Here is a 15,035-nt window from a genome sequence, read left to right as displayed (position 1 = left end):
TATTGCCTCTGTGATTACAACAAATGCTTAACATGATTCTCTGATCAGCGTAACTGCTCGCCCACACTACAACAAATTGAGCATTAGACCTATCTACTTTTACCTCTGCAAACAAACCACTGATTCACTGAACTCTCTGCACAGTGTACTTCTTTCTAGCTCACTATAGAGAGCCAGCTTCCTACACCATCCAATGCAGCACAAATAAACTCTCCCAGGTATTAAACAGCACTTAAAAGCCCTTTGGCCAGTGCCATGATAAGCTGCATATGACAATATTCTTAATTTTAAGGAAGATGTCGGAAGTTAAAATATGTCTCATGAATGACTCAGAAGGTTGAATGCAGCTGAGTTTCACACCTTTCCCCCAAAGAATGGGGGGGAAATTAATAAGTTTGATAGGGGTGGTAAAAGGTAGCTTCTGATGCCGCGGTGCAGCAGGATTCAGGATGGAATTTCATGGGACTCTGGTCTGGTCTATACCATCAAAACCCAAGTAGTTATCCAAAAACATGTCTGATAAACGTCTCATCATATTAGTAAGCTAAATCACAAAGGAATAATAGAAAGCTTCTACAAGTACCCCTCAGCTTTATCAGCAATCTGAAAATAGCAAACAGACAGGTGGCCATCCGTAACTCAAAATGAGTCCAGTATCTGGGTGGTTTAGAGGCACATCGAAATTAAAGGAATCCACCTTCTCAGGGATGTCTTCTTGAAGTATGACTAAATTATGGGTCAAATTATGAATGATGGAACTCAAGCGGTACCAATCTTTGGACTACACAGGAGATTCCCTCAGCTTGCATTTCTTTCCTTTGGCATAGCATCTCTACTATTAAATTGCATGATGGAAGCTTTGAGAGCAAAGGATCTGGATAATTGTTTACTTCTATTATGCACATTTTTTCATAGAGAGAAATGATTGTGTGGCAGCATGTGCAGGCTTGAATCCATTTGAGTCTTGTGATAAACTGGGTCAAACCAAACGTGATTCTGAAGGTACATATCACTTTTTGGTTGATTCAATGGTGGTAAATTTGAGTTCCCCAAAGATAAGGGTGCACGTTATATAGAATATACGTGATACAAACCAACCTGTGATCTACCAGGGATTTAGGCTGGATGGTGGTGTCATGGATCAAAGCAATATTCCCCAGTCCCTTGCATTGAAGGGCTCTGTAGAGACAGACAAATGTCAAGAATCAAAAACCTTGACTGACATATCGGTTATACTGAAGGCATGGCTAGCGTACATGCTGGAACTAAGACAGTGAAAATGACAATAACAGGGACGGAATAGCATACCCCTATGTGGTGAAATATTGTAGTTGGTGTCAATATATATTTATAGCTTTGATGTATGATTAACAAAATCAAAAATTTTGACAAAGACACATTTTATGAAAATGTTTTCATACCAGATTGTGCTTTGTTGGCGTCATGTGCTGCGAGGTGTGGTGACTTTTTCAAAATCGAGCCTGTGGAGCTAAAAGAAGAAGTAAATCATATCACCACATAATCTCTATTATTTATGAATTGATTACGTTTCATAATTTTGTTCACAAAACATGACACGTGTAATAGGGTGGAACGTCTGGAGCATTTATGTAAAGTCTACGGAGATTGTATTTTAACATCCCTCAGGTTAAGGGCTTCCCTATTCAACTAGAGTCCTGGTGATAAAATTAGGGTATGTGCAGCAAAGTACTGCAATTTTCCACAACCGGCCTGTCGTTCGACACAGCTAACAGTGTCCCGACTGTAAGCTGTGATGTACATTCCTAGCTCACCACCCAGCTCAGATTTATAATGCTGCGCATTCTGTATATACTTTGTCTAGCTATTGTTTTGTACTTCTGCAAGTCTGTAAAGTCTCAATGCATTCTGTAAATGTGAAAAGATGTGCTGTTGGTGCTGTAGCATGAATACGTTATTGACAAATAGAGTTAAGACAAATACTTCCCAGTGAAAACTGCAACAACAAATCAACACTGAAATTGTTCTTTACATTCTTATTGCATGATTGTGAGGTCCCCTTACAGAATTCCACTCTGCTTAATCATGTATGGTACGAATTCTGTGAATCCCTGCAGACTATTAAACTTTCCCTCACAGAAATGTGAGGGAAATTAGTGATTTAAACCAAAGTTTAACCTTTACAGGGCTTTCTGGGTAAGAAAACGTAGTGCCACCCAGACAAGTCGCACTGTTTTCAGAAATATCTGCAGTATGTTGATTTCCTATGTTGGCTGTGAAGCCTGGGCGAAATACACCTACATCACCACAGGGGGTCAATTTTCAAGGCAAAAAACTGTACGTCTCCATATTGTATTTTGGGATGGTGCTCACTGTTATCAACAACATAAGTCTGCCACTTGACTTCCTTCATTGTCACATCTCAATTAAAGTTTCAAACTTAGGGCCTGATTTAGTGCTGGCGGTGTTACCGCCAATCTGTGGCAGACCCAAAAAGACTCAAGTCGACAGTGTTCTGCCGGCTGTAATTAAATATATTGTGGCTGAGCCAAAGATTGCAATGATGGAGGGCTCTTCCTAGTCACTAGGCTGGTATTTCCTGCCGATCCCATTTAGATGTTACAGTCCTGATTGCGGTGTACTGGTGCCGGATTGCTGATGGAGGGAGACCGTCGCTGGACCCACATACTACAATGGCACTGGCCATGAAATAGAGGTAAGTTTCTTTCTTTCTTTCTTTCTTTCTCTCTCTCTCTCTCTCTCTCTCTCTCTCTCTCTCTCTCTCTCTCTCTCTCTCTCTCTCTCTCTCTCTCTCTCTCTCTCTCTCTCTCTCTCTCACACACACACACACACACACACACACACACACACACACACACACACACCACCCCCCCCCCACACACACTGTGCCCTAGCAATAAGTGTCCCAACGCACTACACACTTCACTATATACGCACTTATGTCTATTGCCAGTCCACCATAACACAACATGAATATACTGGAAACACACATTGCCATACATCCATGGGTCAAGACTAATTTGTATATGGCTGGGTCCAAACTGGAATGGCATGGGTAGCAAATAAATAATGGATTTAGGCCCAGATCTCTGTACTGGGGATAAATGTTTGACATTGTTCATCATTCAGGCTGCTGGAGATTGTTGGTGGAGTCGGCGGGACTCCGGCGCTCCTTCGCCTATGGTCCTGCCAACATCTAAATCGGGTGGGCACGCCACCAAGGGGGCGGACTGGTTTTCCTACAGAAAACCAGGGGTGGGACCGTTACCCCCAGGATTTAAATTAGGCCCCTAGCCAAAGAAACTGGTAACTTATTCTTCACAAACTGAACAATGTCACATACAACATTAATAGAAAAAAATTGGATATTTTGTGGAAAATAACATGCTAAAAAACTTACACATTAAAATATTGCCTATTTGTTCATTTCCATTTCTCATGTATAATCTTAAGAATCTAAAATATAGACATTAGTATTTTTGAAATTTCAAAAGCTCATTATTGCATATACCAACTTATCTTATGAAAAAGAAGCAAATGGTGTAATTTCATTTAAAAGCTTAGGGCCTCAATGCAACAAACTGGCATATCGCTCATGATGCACCAGTTTGCTTGTGCCACCCTGAGCCCCCTAACGACATCATGGTAGCGCTGTAGCTACAATACAGCGCACCATGGCACTTGTTAGCACAGCTGCATCAGAATTTCTGATGCAGTTGTGGAGCTTTGCTGGACTAGCATAAAAAATGTTGATGCTAGTCCAGCAAAACCCGGGGAGGTCCATTCAAAACAGCCTAGTGTCACTTTAACGCCTGCCGTTGAGCAGGTGTAAAAAAATTATGCAAGAATGATGCTGTGAAATCTTGAAGGTTTCTGTAGTAATGAAGCTGCACAAACGTAAGTGGTTTTCGTCCGGATTTATTTATAATAGAAACCACCCTAGCAACATATTACAGGGAAGCTCCTTTGTCCAGCTTCTTCCGACACTCTCTTCACATCTTTTTTTAAAAAGAATTCGTTCGGCACAGAGCGTTGACAGAACGCGTCCTTTGCCGAACCGGTTCGCAAGAGCGGCGCGCGGATAAAAGAAAACACCGCGCGCCGATGCCGCGAGCCAGAACACTACATGGGTTTTCTTCTTCCAAAAAAAAACTAAAAGGAAGAGAAAACATATAACCGTACATTGGAGAACTATAAATACTACACTCAGAATATAGCACTAATACAACTTCTAGTTGTACTAAACAACTCTATTTAGACAATTACAATGGAATATAAATATTGACAAAAAACAAAAAAACATGAAAAGAAACATAAAACAACGAGAGGCAAAGAACAATTGAATTTATAACAACAATATTCCAAAGGAATAAAAAAAATAACAATACATATATTCATCTAAATCTGTAAGGCTTACGTCTTATACGAGTACTTCTGCGTACCATGGAGAAATCATCACAAACCTTGCCTGCACCCTCACGCTCATTCGAACCATCATCCTGAAAATCACAATTTTTATGACGCTCAGCTTCACCAACTAACAGGCTCATATTGGCTGGAGAAAGAACTTTCACAACCTTAGACTTGTTCCACCAATGACCACCCTCAACCCTGACAGCATTTCCACATACTTTGTTGACTAAAACCAGACACGAAAACTTTGAGTCACCTTTCTTGATGAAACCTCCAAATTTGATTTTCACGAAATCTCCCGCACTCACCTCCAAATCAGACACTTTCCTCCTTTCATCATAATGGAGTTTTTGTGAAATTTGAGCCCTTGCTACATTCCTTCTCACAAAATGATCCAAGCTTTGGAGACACACCTCTTGTTTCAATAACTTGAACATCCACGCAGGCTTAAACTCAGTGGCTGATTTCCTTCCTCGTAATAATTCGAAAGGAGAAACCAAAGTGGAAGATTGGGGTGTAGTCCTATAGAACCACAACATTGATTGAGTAGCAGAGTGAATGTCAACTTTATTCTGTATGGCCCATTTAATACAATCACCCAGGACCCGATTAAAGCGTTCTACAAGGCCATTAGTTTGAGGGTGAAACAAAGAACTTTTTAGGTGTTTAATACTACTACTCCTGAAAAACTGTTCCACTTCATTGGAAACAAATTGCACGCCGTTATCAGAAACAATGTATTCGGGGAAACCCTCCCTCATGCACACATCTCTAATAAATTTCACCACAGCTTTTGAATTTGGTTCGCTAATAAATCTAACTTCCGGCCATTTTGAGTAATACTCTAACTGGACTAAAGCAAACTTAGCATCTGACGGCAGGGTGTAAAAAGGACCAATCAAATCAACACCTAGTTTCACCCAGGGTCTCTCCGGCAGTTCAATGGGCATTAAGGGTGGTACAGATGTTTTAAGAACTTTATCGCTAGATGCGCAAATAACACAACCCTTGACTAGATTATCTATTTCTGTATCCATTTGGGGCCACCAGAAAAATGAACGTACCTTACGTTTAGTGAAAGTCGAACCTAGGTGTCCCTCATGGGCTTTTGTTATTATTTGTTGTTTGAAAACATGAGGAGGTATCAATTTGTCCGATCTCATAACCAATCCGCCCTCCAATGATAATTCTTCATTAATTTAAAAAAAAGGCTGAATACCCGGTTCCAAAGACTTCTCCTTAGGCCACCCCTCACTGATAAATTTAGAAACGGTTTTCAAGACAGGATCACTATCTGTAGCCGAAATCCATTTTGTTTCAGAAAATGGACCAGCATCATCCAATTCAAGAGAAGCTATTATGCAACTCTCATCGTCACATTCATCTTTTAAGACCTGAGATGGGGAAACCGCAGGGAACCTAGACAGAAAATCAGCTCGTGCATTTTTTCCACCAGAAATATGCTGAATATCAAATTGAAATTGAAGGAGACGAGCTGAGAACCTTGCAATCCTGGGCGAACAATTTTTTACATTCCTCCCACTTAATATAAAAATGAGAGGTTTGTGGTCTGTCTGGAGCAAAAACTTAGTACCCCAGAGATAAGTGCGGAATTTCTCTATCGCTCACCAGCAGGCTAAGAGCTCCTTTTCAATAACCGAATACAGGCATTCTGAATCTCTAAGGACTCTGGAAGCAAAACCCACAGTGTTTTCACCATCAGGGGTTTGTTGCGTAAGAACTGCACCTAAACCCACATTACTGGCATCAACAGTGAGTACAGACTTCAGCTCAGGATTAAACGGTTTCAGTCCCACACATTTGGAAAGCTGAAGTTTAATCCATTCAAATGCTTCAATGCAATCACTATTCCAATTAAAATCTACTTTCGCTTTCAGTAAGTTTGAGATAGACCTGACTCTGGAAGCAAAATCCTTTATAAACCGTGAATAGAATTCACGAAGGCCTAAAAAACTTTTAACGCCACTTTTATCAGCGGGAGGAGGCGCATCGAGAATGTTTTGAACCTACCCAGGTTTTGGTTTGACAACAGAACTAGAAATCACATGACCCAGATATTCTACTTCTTCTTTGAGGAATTCACACTTTTCCCTTTTTAACACAACTCCTCGTTGTAGAAAAATAGACAGAACTTGTCTGAGTGTGGCATCATGAGATTGACGATCCAGCCCAAAAATCAATACATCGTCTTGGAATATGGCTACTCTATCAATACCCTTGAGTAAACTTTCCATTACTCTTTGGAACACAGACGCAGCTGATGCTAAACCGAAAGGTAACCTGCAATACTGATAGGTTCCCCACGGTGAAACAAAAGCGGTGAAATGTCGGGAATCAGGTTCCAATTCAATTTGGTGGTAGGCAGATGCTAAATCTAATTTAGTAAAAAACTTAGCACCAGCAACAAGAGCTAACAAATCATTGATTTTCGGTAAGGGATGAGAATCAACCCAAATCTCTTTGTTCAGAGCACGTAAGTCTATGCATACCCTAAGCTCTCCATTTTTTTTTTTAGCAACGACTAAAGGAGAAAGCCAAAGTGAAGACTCAATTTGTTCAATAATACCTGACTTAGTTAAAGAAATCAATTCCTTTTCCAAATCATTCCGTGCACTAAAAGGTACTCCCCTCATCTTGTGTTTAATAGCCAGGGCACCTTCTTTCACTTTAATTTTGTGCTTAAAAACTTTAATTTTCCCTAGTTCTCCAGAAAAGACTTTGGGAAAATCGTTTAATAAATCTTCCACCATATCTGAATCTCTCACGGCGAGAACTTGCTCGCGTGTACCCGGTCTTAATATCATACCGAACAATCCTTGATGAAACCAACCAAGGATATTAAGACCCTTTACAGCTACATAACTTTTTCCATAGATAACGCTCCCCTTGAATTTCAGAACATCTTCAAAATATCCCAACAAGTAAATTTTCCGTCCTTCGTATGACACAGGAGATCTGTCTGGAGGATGAAGAATTCTATCATTCCACGTATCTTGAAAAAGTTGTTTAGTGATCATTGTAATTCGTGCACCAGAATCAACTAACAGACGAATAACTTTGTCTCCAACGCTCAATTCCACATATGGATCAACACAGTCTGAAGGATCACGCCACTTGACCACATCATCATTAACAACTAACACCATGTCTTGTAAATCAGAGACGAGATCACTTTCTTGAAAATCCTGAGCTTCGTCTTTGATAGCACCAACATTAGTTTTGTTACCATTGGTGCTTTGACAAACCTTAGCAAAATGGCCCACTTTGTTGCACAATCTGCAAGTAACAAACTTTGCTGGACAAGGTTTACTCCCTTTCTTGTGAAAATTATTTCCACATCTGAAACAAAAGTTGGATTGTGAAAAAAACAATTTAGAGTTGGTGTTTCTCAAGGAATCTCCTTTTTTTTTAAAGACTGGAGACTCTTTATTGTACACAGGGTAGACATGATCTTGAGGCTTGTCTTAAAGTTCCTTCACTGATCGTACAGAAGTTTCAATGCTTTTAGCAATTCTGATACATTCATTAAGGCTTGGATTCCCCAAAGTCAAGAGCTTCTGACGAATATTTTTGTCCAAACAGTGGCAAATAAATTGGTCTCTTATAAGCTGATCACTAAAATTATCAAATTTGCATTCAGCTACCAAAGATCTTAAAGCTGATATGTACGTATCAATGTCTTCATTAGATTTCTGTGTTCGTTTGAAGAATTTATGTCTTAAAACGACTAAACTCGGGGGCTCATTGAACCTCAATTCCAGTTTTTTAACTGCTTCTTGGAATTCATCAAGTTCTTCGTCTTGTTGTGTGTGTATATCTGGTAGATGTTTAAACGTAGATCTCCCTTCAAAGCCAAGTGAGTGTAATAAAAGACATTTCTTTCTTTCTGGTCTAAATCTAGTAGCTCCTAACGCTCCTAAATATGTTTCAAAAGCATCAAACCAACGTTTCCATGTGATAGGTGGTTCACCAGGAGTTTCTAAGAAAGGTGGTGGAGGTGTAACAGCCTGCATACTGATTCCAGAGCAAATACTTTATGTAGGTAACAATCAACAATTTAAAAAAAGTCTTCTGCTTTAAAAAATAAATGTTCAGAAATATTTAGTAAAAGAAAAAATGGTGTTTGTTCTGTTCCTCAACAAATTCACAAAAAGAAGTTAGCGCTCTAGTTGTAAAATGAGGCTTTGTTGGTGTGGCCACAAAAAAAAACAGAATTAGAGTCTTAAGGTTAGCTTTCTAGTTGTAGGGGCGAGGTTTAGACTCACAGCGCTGCTCACGACGAATGGAAATCTTGTCTTGTGGGTTCGTTGGGTGGTTTCTTTCTCCTCGTCGCCACAAATGTAGTAATGAAGCCGCACAAACGTAAGTGGTTTTCGTCTGGATTTATTTATAATAGAAACCACCCTAGCAACATATTACAGGGAAGCTCCTTTGTCCAGCTTCTTCCGACGCTCTCTTCACATCTTTTTGTAAAACGAATTCGTTCGTCACGGAGCGTTGACAGAACGCGTCTCGTGCCGAACCGGTTCGCGAGAGCGGCGCGCGGATAAAAGAAAACACCGCGCGCCGATGCCGCGAGCCAGAACACTACAGTTTCACTGCGCCATTTCTGCGGGCCTCCTAGCGGGGGAATGCCTCCCTTGCATACATTATACCCGGCACAGGTATAATGTAGCGCAAGGCTTTAAAAACTAGTGGACTATTACTATTGTGCCAGTTCTCTGAGCTGCCGTAGCTTCAGCCGAGTCCCAGAAAATAAAAAGTAAAAAGGAGAAAAAGGGCCAGGGTAAGGACATCCTCACTCCTTAACTCAAGTGCTAGGGTCCAGAGGGACCCCACAAGGGCTTAAAAGCATTTTTTTAAACGTCATAAAAATCCACGGAGCCAGGTCTGCAGATTTTTCTGACGTTTAAAAAAAAAATGAAAGGGCAGTTTCTCTCCCTTTTCATTAAGCCCCCGGGTGGGCCAAGTCCCGGGGGCATGCAAGAAATAAGGAGGGGGCACATGGGGCCCCCTCTTGGGCTTCCCAATGCCCCAAGGACTGCCACCTACCCGGGGTGAAGATTTTCATGCATGCGATGTGGGGGGACGGGTGCCCCCCGCAGCCCTGGGGACTGCCACCTCCTCAGGGCTAAAATCTCATTAAACATTGGTGTGGCTGCCTGCCTTCCCCCCTGCAACCCCAGGGACCAGCACCTCCCTGGGGCTTTCAGCTAATGAAACCCATGGGGGGTGTCACCTGGCCTACCTGCAGCCCTGAGAACTGCCACCTCCCTGGGGCTTCAAACAAATAAACAAATCAAACATGGAGGGTGGGGCCCCCTCACCCCCTCACAGCCCCAGGGACCGCAACCTCCCCGTGGCTAATTTAAAAAGACATCGGGGATCCGTTGTGGATCCCTAGAGACCACCACCTCTTCAGGGCTACTAACGCTGGAGAGGGGCAGCACGACCCCCATCAAGGAGCTACCGATGGCCCTGGGGAATGCCACCTCCCGCAGCCAGCTCCTGCTATGTCACAGGATGCCCACCCCTGGGACACAGCTGTTTGCTGTGACTTAGGGGAAGCAAACACTCCGCTTGGATGAAGTGAGAGCTTTTAAACAGTTCTCACTTCATGCAAGTAGAAATTTCCTCTGTTTCCCTGCTCACTGAGAGGCTGGCAGGGAAACAGAGGAAACATTGGTCTCACAGAGGGGGAGCTGATGTAGCAGCTCCCTCTCTCTGACAACAATGCTGGCTCCCACAGTCACCGACTTTGTGACTGGGTGCCCGTGGGGCACCCAGGTCACATGACTGAGCCCCGGGGAATGGGGTACCGGGGCCCAATATCGGCTACGGGGAGAGAGGCCATGCAGCCCCCTCTCTGAAAAAAAAAATTAACAGCTATGGTGGGCCACAGGGAATGGGGTCCCCGGGGCTGAGATCAGCCCTGGGGAGGAAGGCCATGCTGTCCCCCTCTTCCAAAAAAAAATTAATAGTTAGGATGGGCCCTGACCGAGATCAGCCCTGGGGAGAGGAGCCACATGGCCTCCTGTCCCCAAAAAACTTAAAATAATGAGGCCAGGCCCTGGGGATGGGTCCACTGGGCCCATCCTCCCCCACAAAACAATTAATAGTTAGGCTGGGCCCCAGGGGATTGGACCTGCGGGCCGAGATCACCCTAGGAAGGGGGGCCACAAGGCCCCCTTCCCCCAAAAAATTAAGATTTAGGCAGGGCCCCAGGGTAACCGGGGCAGAGATCGGCCTGGGGAGGGGGGCTGCATTTCCTAACTCTAATGATCTTTGTTTTTTTCAGTGAATGCAAGATTCCACTCCATAGTAGCATTGTACAGGGTAATCTTGTTCAGGGAAGCTTGCATGGTACAGCGGTACTATGGGGTTGAAGACTGTAGAGTGTGAGCCTCACTGTGCTTCATGGAAGGGTTGTGCTGGGTCCAGTGGTACGCATGGCCTGAATTCATTTTTTTTTTTTTACTTTGGGGAATGGGAGATCCCTCTGGGTACCCTCCCACCAACAAGTGTAAGTGGATAAGGATATCTCTTATCTGCTTCCTTCTGCTTTTTTCACTGAGTATTTCTGGGTACAGGGAGCGAGATTCCAATGTCCTGTAATGAAGACCACAACATTTACTTCAGGGTCATGGTCACCCAACCAGATAGATTGATACCTTGGTACTGAAATGGTTGACAGGAGAAGAGGCATCCTTGGCCAGTCAGAAGGCCTTATCTTTTTATTTTTTATTTTCTGTGGCACATTTTACAGCGGCACTCCCGCAGGATCCACCATCCACATATACCTAGCTTTTTAAACCCACATGTCCAACTTGAATCCCTCTTTAAACCATAATTACACCAAGTCTCAAAAAGCAGGATTTCCGATTAAAGTCCTTACTTTCTAAGACATCTGATGTAATTGCATTGAGCTCTTTTTTGTATTGGGAAGCAAAGTTTCCTATGGGAATTTACATCGGAAATCTGTGTTTTGAGAGTACTCCCAAACCCCTTTTTCTTGTCCCTTGCTTTACAGATCAGCTCAAAAGGAGCTAACGAGGATACACTAGCTTTTTGGGAAGCTTTGTAAACATTCATCAAACTGCGACAAAGTTATTAGCAAAACAATAAATGCTCTTCTTATTGAAGCTCAGACCTAGCTAGACAGTGGCATCTGTCACTGTGAAATATATATCTATATATATAAGAAAAAGCTTGCCTGCGCTGCAGCATTTAAGGTTCATATAATTCACCATAGCCACTTCTACCTTTTAATTTTTTTATACTTAAGCACAAGTATGATTAGTGCCATCAGGTAACCTAACCACTGAAGTGTATTTTAACAGCCTCATTTTAGATTATTTTTAGGTGCAACCAACATGTATCTTTTGTTTTTCTTTGAGGATCAGTTTTCCCTTTCTCTTTTTATCTCAGAGCCCTACCAGCTAATTTTTTCCCCAGATAATGAGAGTACTGCTCTTCATTTTAGGACTCACCTACAGGTGGATTACAGCTGTTTGCAAAAGACCTCTTGTGGACCATATCAAAAACTTACATTGGGTTTAGAGCCCACCTATTGCTAATCATTTGTTGGATCTATTGTCACTCTAAATTACTTGCTTCTTATTCAACGGCTCATCTTATTCTTCTTGTGTTAGTCACTCCCCTGAATCATAGCATGTTCCATATCCTTCTGATTTTGCTAGCTTGTATTCTTCAATAGCTCACATTTAGGGAAATACTTTAAGCTTTCAATGAGAGTTCATGTGTTTTTCAGCTCTCTCCCTCATGCTGCTTTTCACCTAAATACCGACTCCCATGATGTGCTGCTCCCACTTTCCCCCACTTGCTCTCTCCCTTGTGTGCTACTTTTCCCATTCAATACCAACCCCTACCATGCACTCCACATAATCCTTCTCCTATCCTTCACTGGTGTTTTGTTTACCCTTCTGCCTCCAATAGCCTAAGGCTTGTCCATTACTCCCCTACAAGCAGCAGTCCTTAAAAAACATCTGCTGCTTGGCCACTCAACAGAAATGTGGTTTTGCACAAGTAAACATTCATATTTTTATTTATTGCTACCTGTTCTGTCCACCATAATGGATCAATAAATGAGTAAAATGGTCCTTGTGCCATTTGGTAGGCGTGCATACATGGTCACGCATGCATGTGCCTACTGAATAACGTGACTGCATGACATCATGATGCTTACATGCTCATGGTCATCTCGGATCATCACATCTTTTTTTTGTAGCTGATACTGTATAGCAAAAGTTTGTTTGATAGCATTGCAAAGCCAACAGGTCACAAATGTAGGACCTCTGTTTTTTGCCACGACCTGTTCGACCTTCCATATTATTGACCTTCATAGTCACTTTGCTTTCATTTAGATATGTCTGTGACAGAGCAAGTCTGAGTTTCAAAACATCCTTGAAGGCTGTAGGGTTTTCAGATTGCAGCTTCACTCATGGGTACTGTTTTCCTCTTCATGGTTTTATAGCAACCATTACTAGCTTTCTGAAGGTTCCTATACGATTCAATACAGCCTTAAATGCTTGTTGCGTGTGGCAATCTAAATGCAATGATTCTTGCACCTCACCATTCCCTTTATTGAAGCCAGGAAACAGAAAGATGTGACACTCGTTGGGAGTGTCTTGTTTTTGATGTATGCTCTGATAGGCTCTTCTGAGTCTTTCTATCAGCTTCATTCTGAAAATACAAAATAGCCATACAAGAACATATCTAAAAAGCACTTGCGTAAAAGATGATCTTTTATAAACAATTGTTTGTAAAGGATAAACTTTGTTGTAGAGACTACATTTATATAGTACTTTGCAGCCTTGGTGGGGTCCCTTGAAATGTGTTCAGGTGCATGCATGTGTAGATGAAGTATCAATTGGTGAAGCCTATACATGGCAGGGGCGTGCAAAGGTTCTCCAGTTGGGTTTCATGGAACAAAGAAGCATAACGTGACTGTTGTATTTAGAATAAATATGAGAGGCCGAGCGTGTTCCTAGTATGGAGTAGGTGGCGCAACCAGGAGGCCGGATAACATATGTACTCTCCTAATCGACTGTGTACACGTGTTTGCACTTCTAAGAGAAGAGGAGCTTCAGATGCACAGATGAAATGAAAGCAAACATTTGAGGAGAGTGTATGTGAAATTCTGGGGGCAGCTATAGAAGAGTGGCGTTGGCTTTTGGAGCTTTGTTCTGCTGTCCCTGGTGGGAGGGTTATTTGCTGACATAATGTCATGAGCAACTGCATGCTAGGTAATTCTGTTATTCTAGATGTTATCTGAATTTTGGAAAGGTTTTCAAAACAGCAGTAGACTTAGGGGAAGGGGGACTGTCGAATGGAAGGAAAAACCTGTTGTTGATGGTTGTGGAGCACTGTTTAGGCAAATAATGTTTAAAGTACATGGTGTAAAGATGTTTGTTGACTTGGGGGTACCAAATACTAAAGTAGTGAAAAGTAACATTAATGATAAAAAATAATAGCTTATTTTTATGTAGCACTTTACACCGCAAGCCTGCTGTTTCTAAGTGCTGCAAATAACAGATGCTATTATTACCCAATTTAAGGTGTTTTATTTACCTATGCCAGAAAAGATCAATGGCTGTGTCTACCTTGCTTAGGTTTGACTTCCAACCTCGGATCACTTGTAGTGATCTCACTGCATTATCATTACAGCGTGTTCTAGTTACTACGCCAACCATTAGGCCCATGTAGTTGGCAGAGTCTATTGAGGGGATGGCATGAACATGAAAATGAAATCTAGTGCTCTAGGATGGTATGGTAGGTTGACCTGGAATTTAAATATAGGAAGGAAAGAGATCTGAGTTTGTAACAAATAAAGGCAAGTCATTACTTGAACAGTCACGCCTACACAACCTAATTCTCGGCCCTTTTGGTTAATCTTTTGTGTTTAATCTACCATTTGACTTTTCCGCCCTCCTCTTATTTGCTCCATCCTGTTCTCGACCTGTCTGTGACACCTTCTCCCTCTATCGCCAGAGCGCAGAGGGCCCCTAAAGTCCTGCAGTACAAACATTGTAAACTTATACAGTACAATGCAAAAGACTCAAGCAGAACCAGGGTTAGTTAGCTATGCATGAAACATTGTTCTGGTAAGAATTATGCCTACAATGTTTCAGAATCTCCAGGATACTCATTGTCCGAACATTGAGTGATCAAGGACCTTTGTTAGTTTGGAAGAATGAATGGGAAAAGCTGTAACAGTGAGACCACCCCCCAATATAGTAATATATGTTTAATACTTGATTGAAAATTATCTGTGCAGGCATAGTATGCTCTGTGCTCAAGGGCATGACAGAAAGATATTGAAAATGGCGAACATGAGTAGTGCATTAATCGCAAGCATCAGCCCAATCTAGGTGGTCTAACATATTAAGTAGTCATTCCTGGGCCTAATTAGAGTTTGGCAGATGGAATGCTCTATCACAATGTGACTGATATGCCATCCACCATATTAAAAGTGCCACAGGATATAATGCACTTGTATACGACAGACGGGATAACCTTCACGCTTGTAATGGAGTATCCAATTCACAAAAAACTAAATCACGCCCTATATGTCTAATCTA

The 15,035-nt window shown here is 42.0% G+C and overlaps 1 protein-coding gene across 1 annotated transcript in view; it reads right to left on the bottom strand.

Annotated features, from left to right (window-relative positions):
• Positions 1-15,035, bottom strand: part of DLEC1 (DLEC1 cilia and flagella associated protein) — a 535,808-nt gene that overhangs the window by 162,974 nt on the left and 357,799 nt on the right. Inside the window, exon 26 of the mRNA XM_069211058.1 lies at positions 1,422-1,489. Within this exon, the coding sequence (XP_069067159.1) occupies positions 1,422-1,489 (68 nt within the window). The remainder of the gene's footprint in view (positions 1-1,421; positions 1,490-15,035) is intronic.

Source organism: Pleurodeles waltl, chromosome 10 (assembly GCF_031143425.1).
Source record: "Pleurodeles waltl isolate 20211129_DDA chromosome 10, aPleWal1.hap1.20221129, whole genome shotgun sequence".
In the NCBI taxonomy this organism is placed as follows: domain Eukaryota; kingdom Metazoa; phylum Chordata; class Amphibia; order Caudata; family Salamandridae; genus Pleurodeles; species Pleurodeles waltl.
This window is presented reverse-complemented; position numbering and strand designations above follow the sequence as displayed.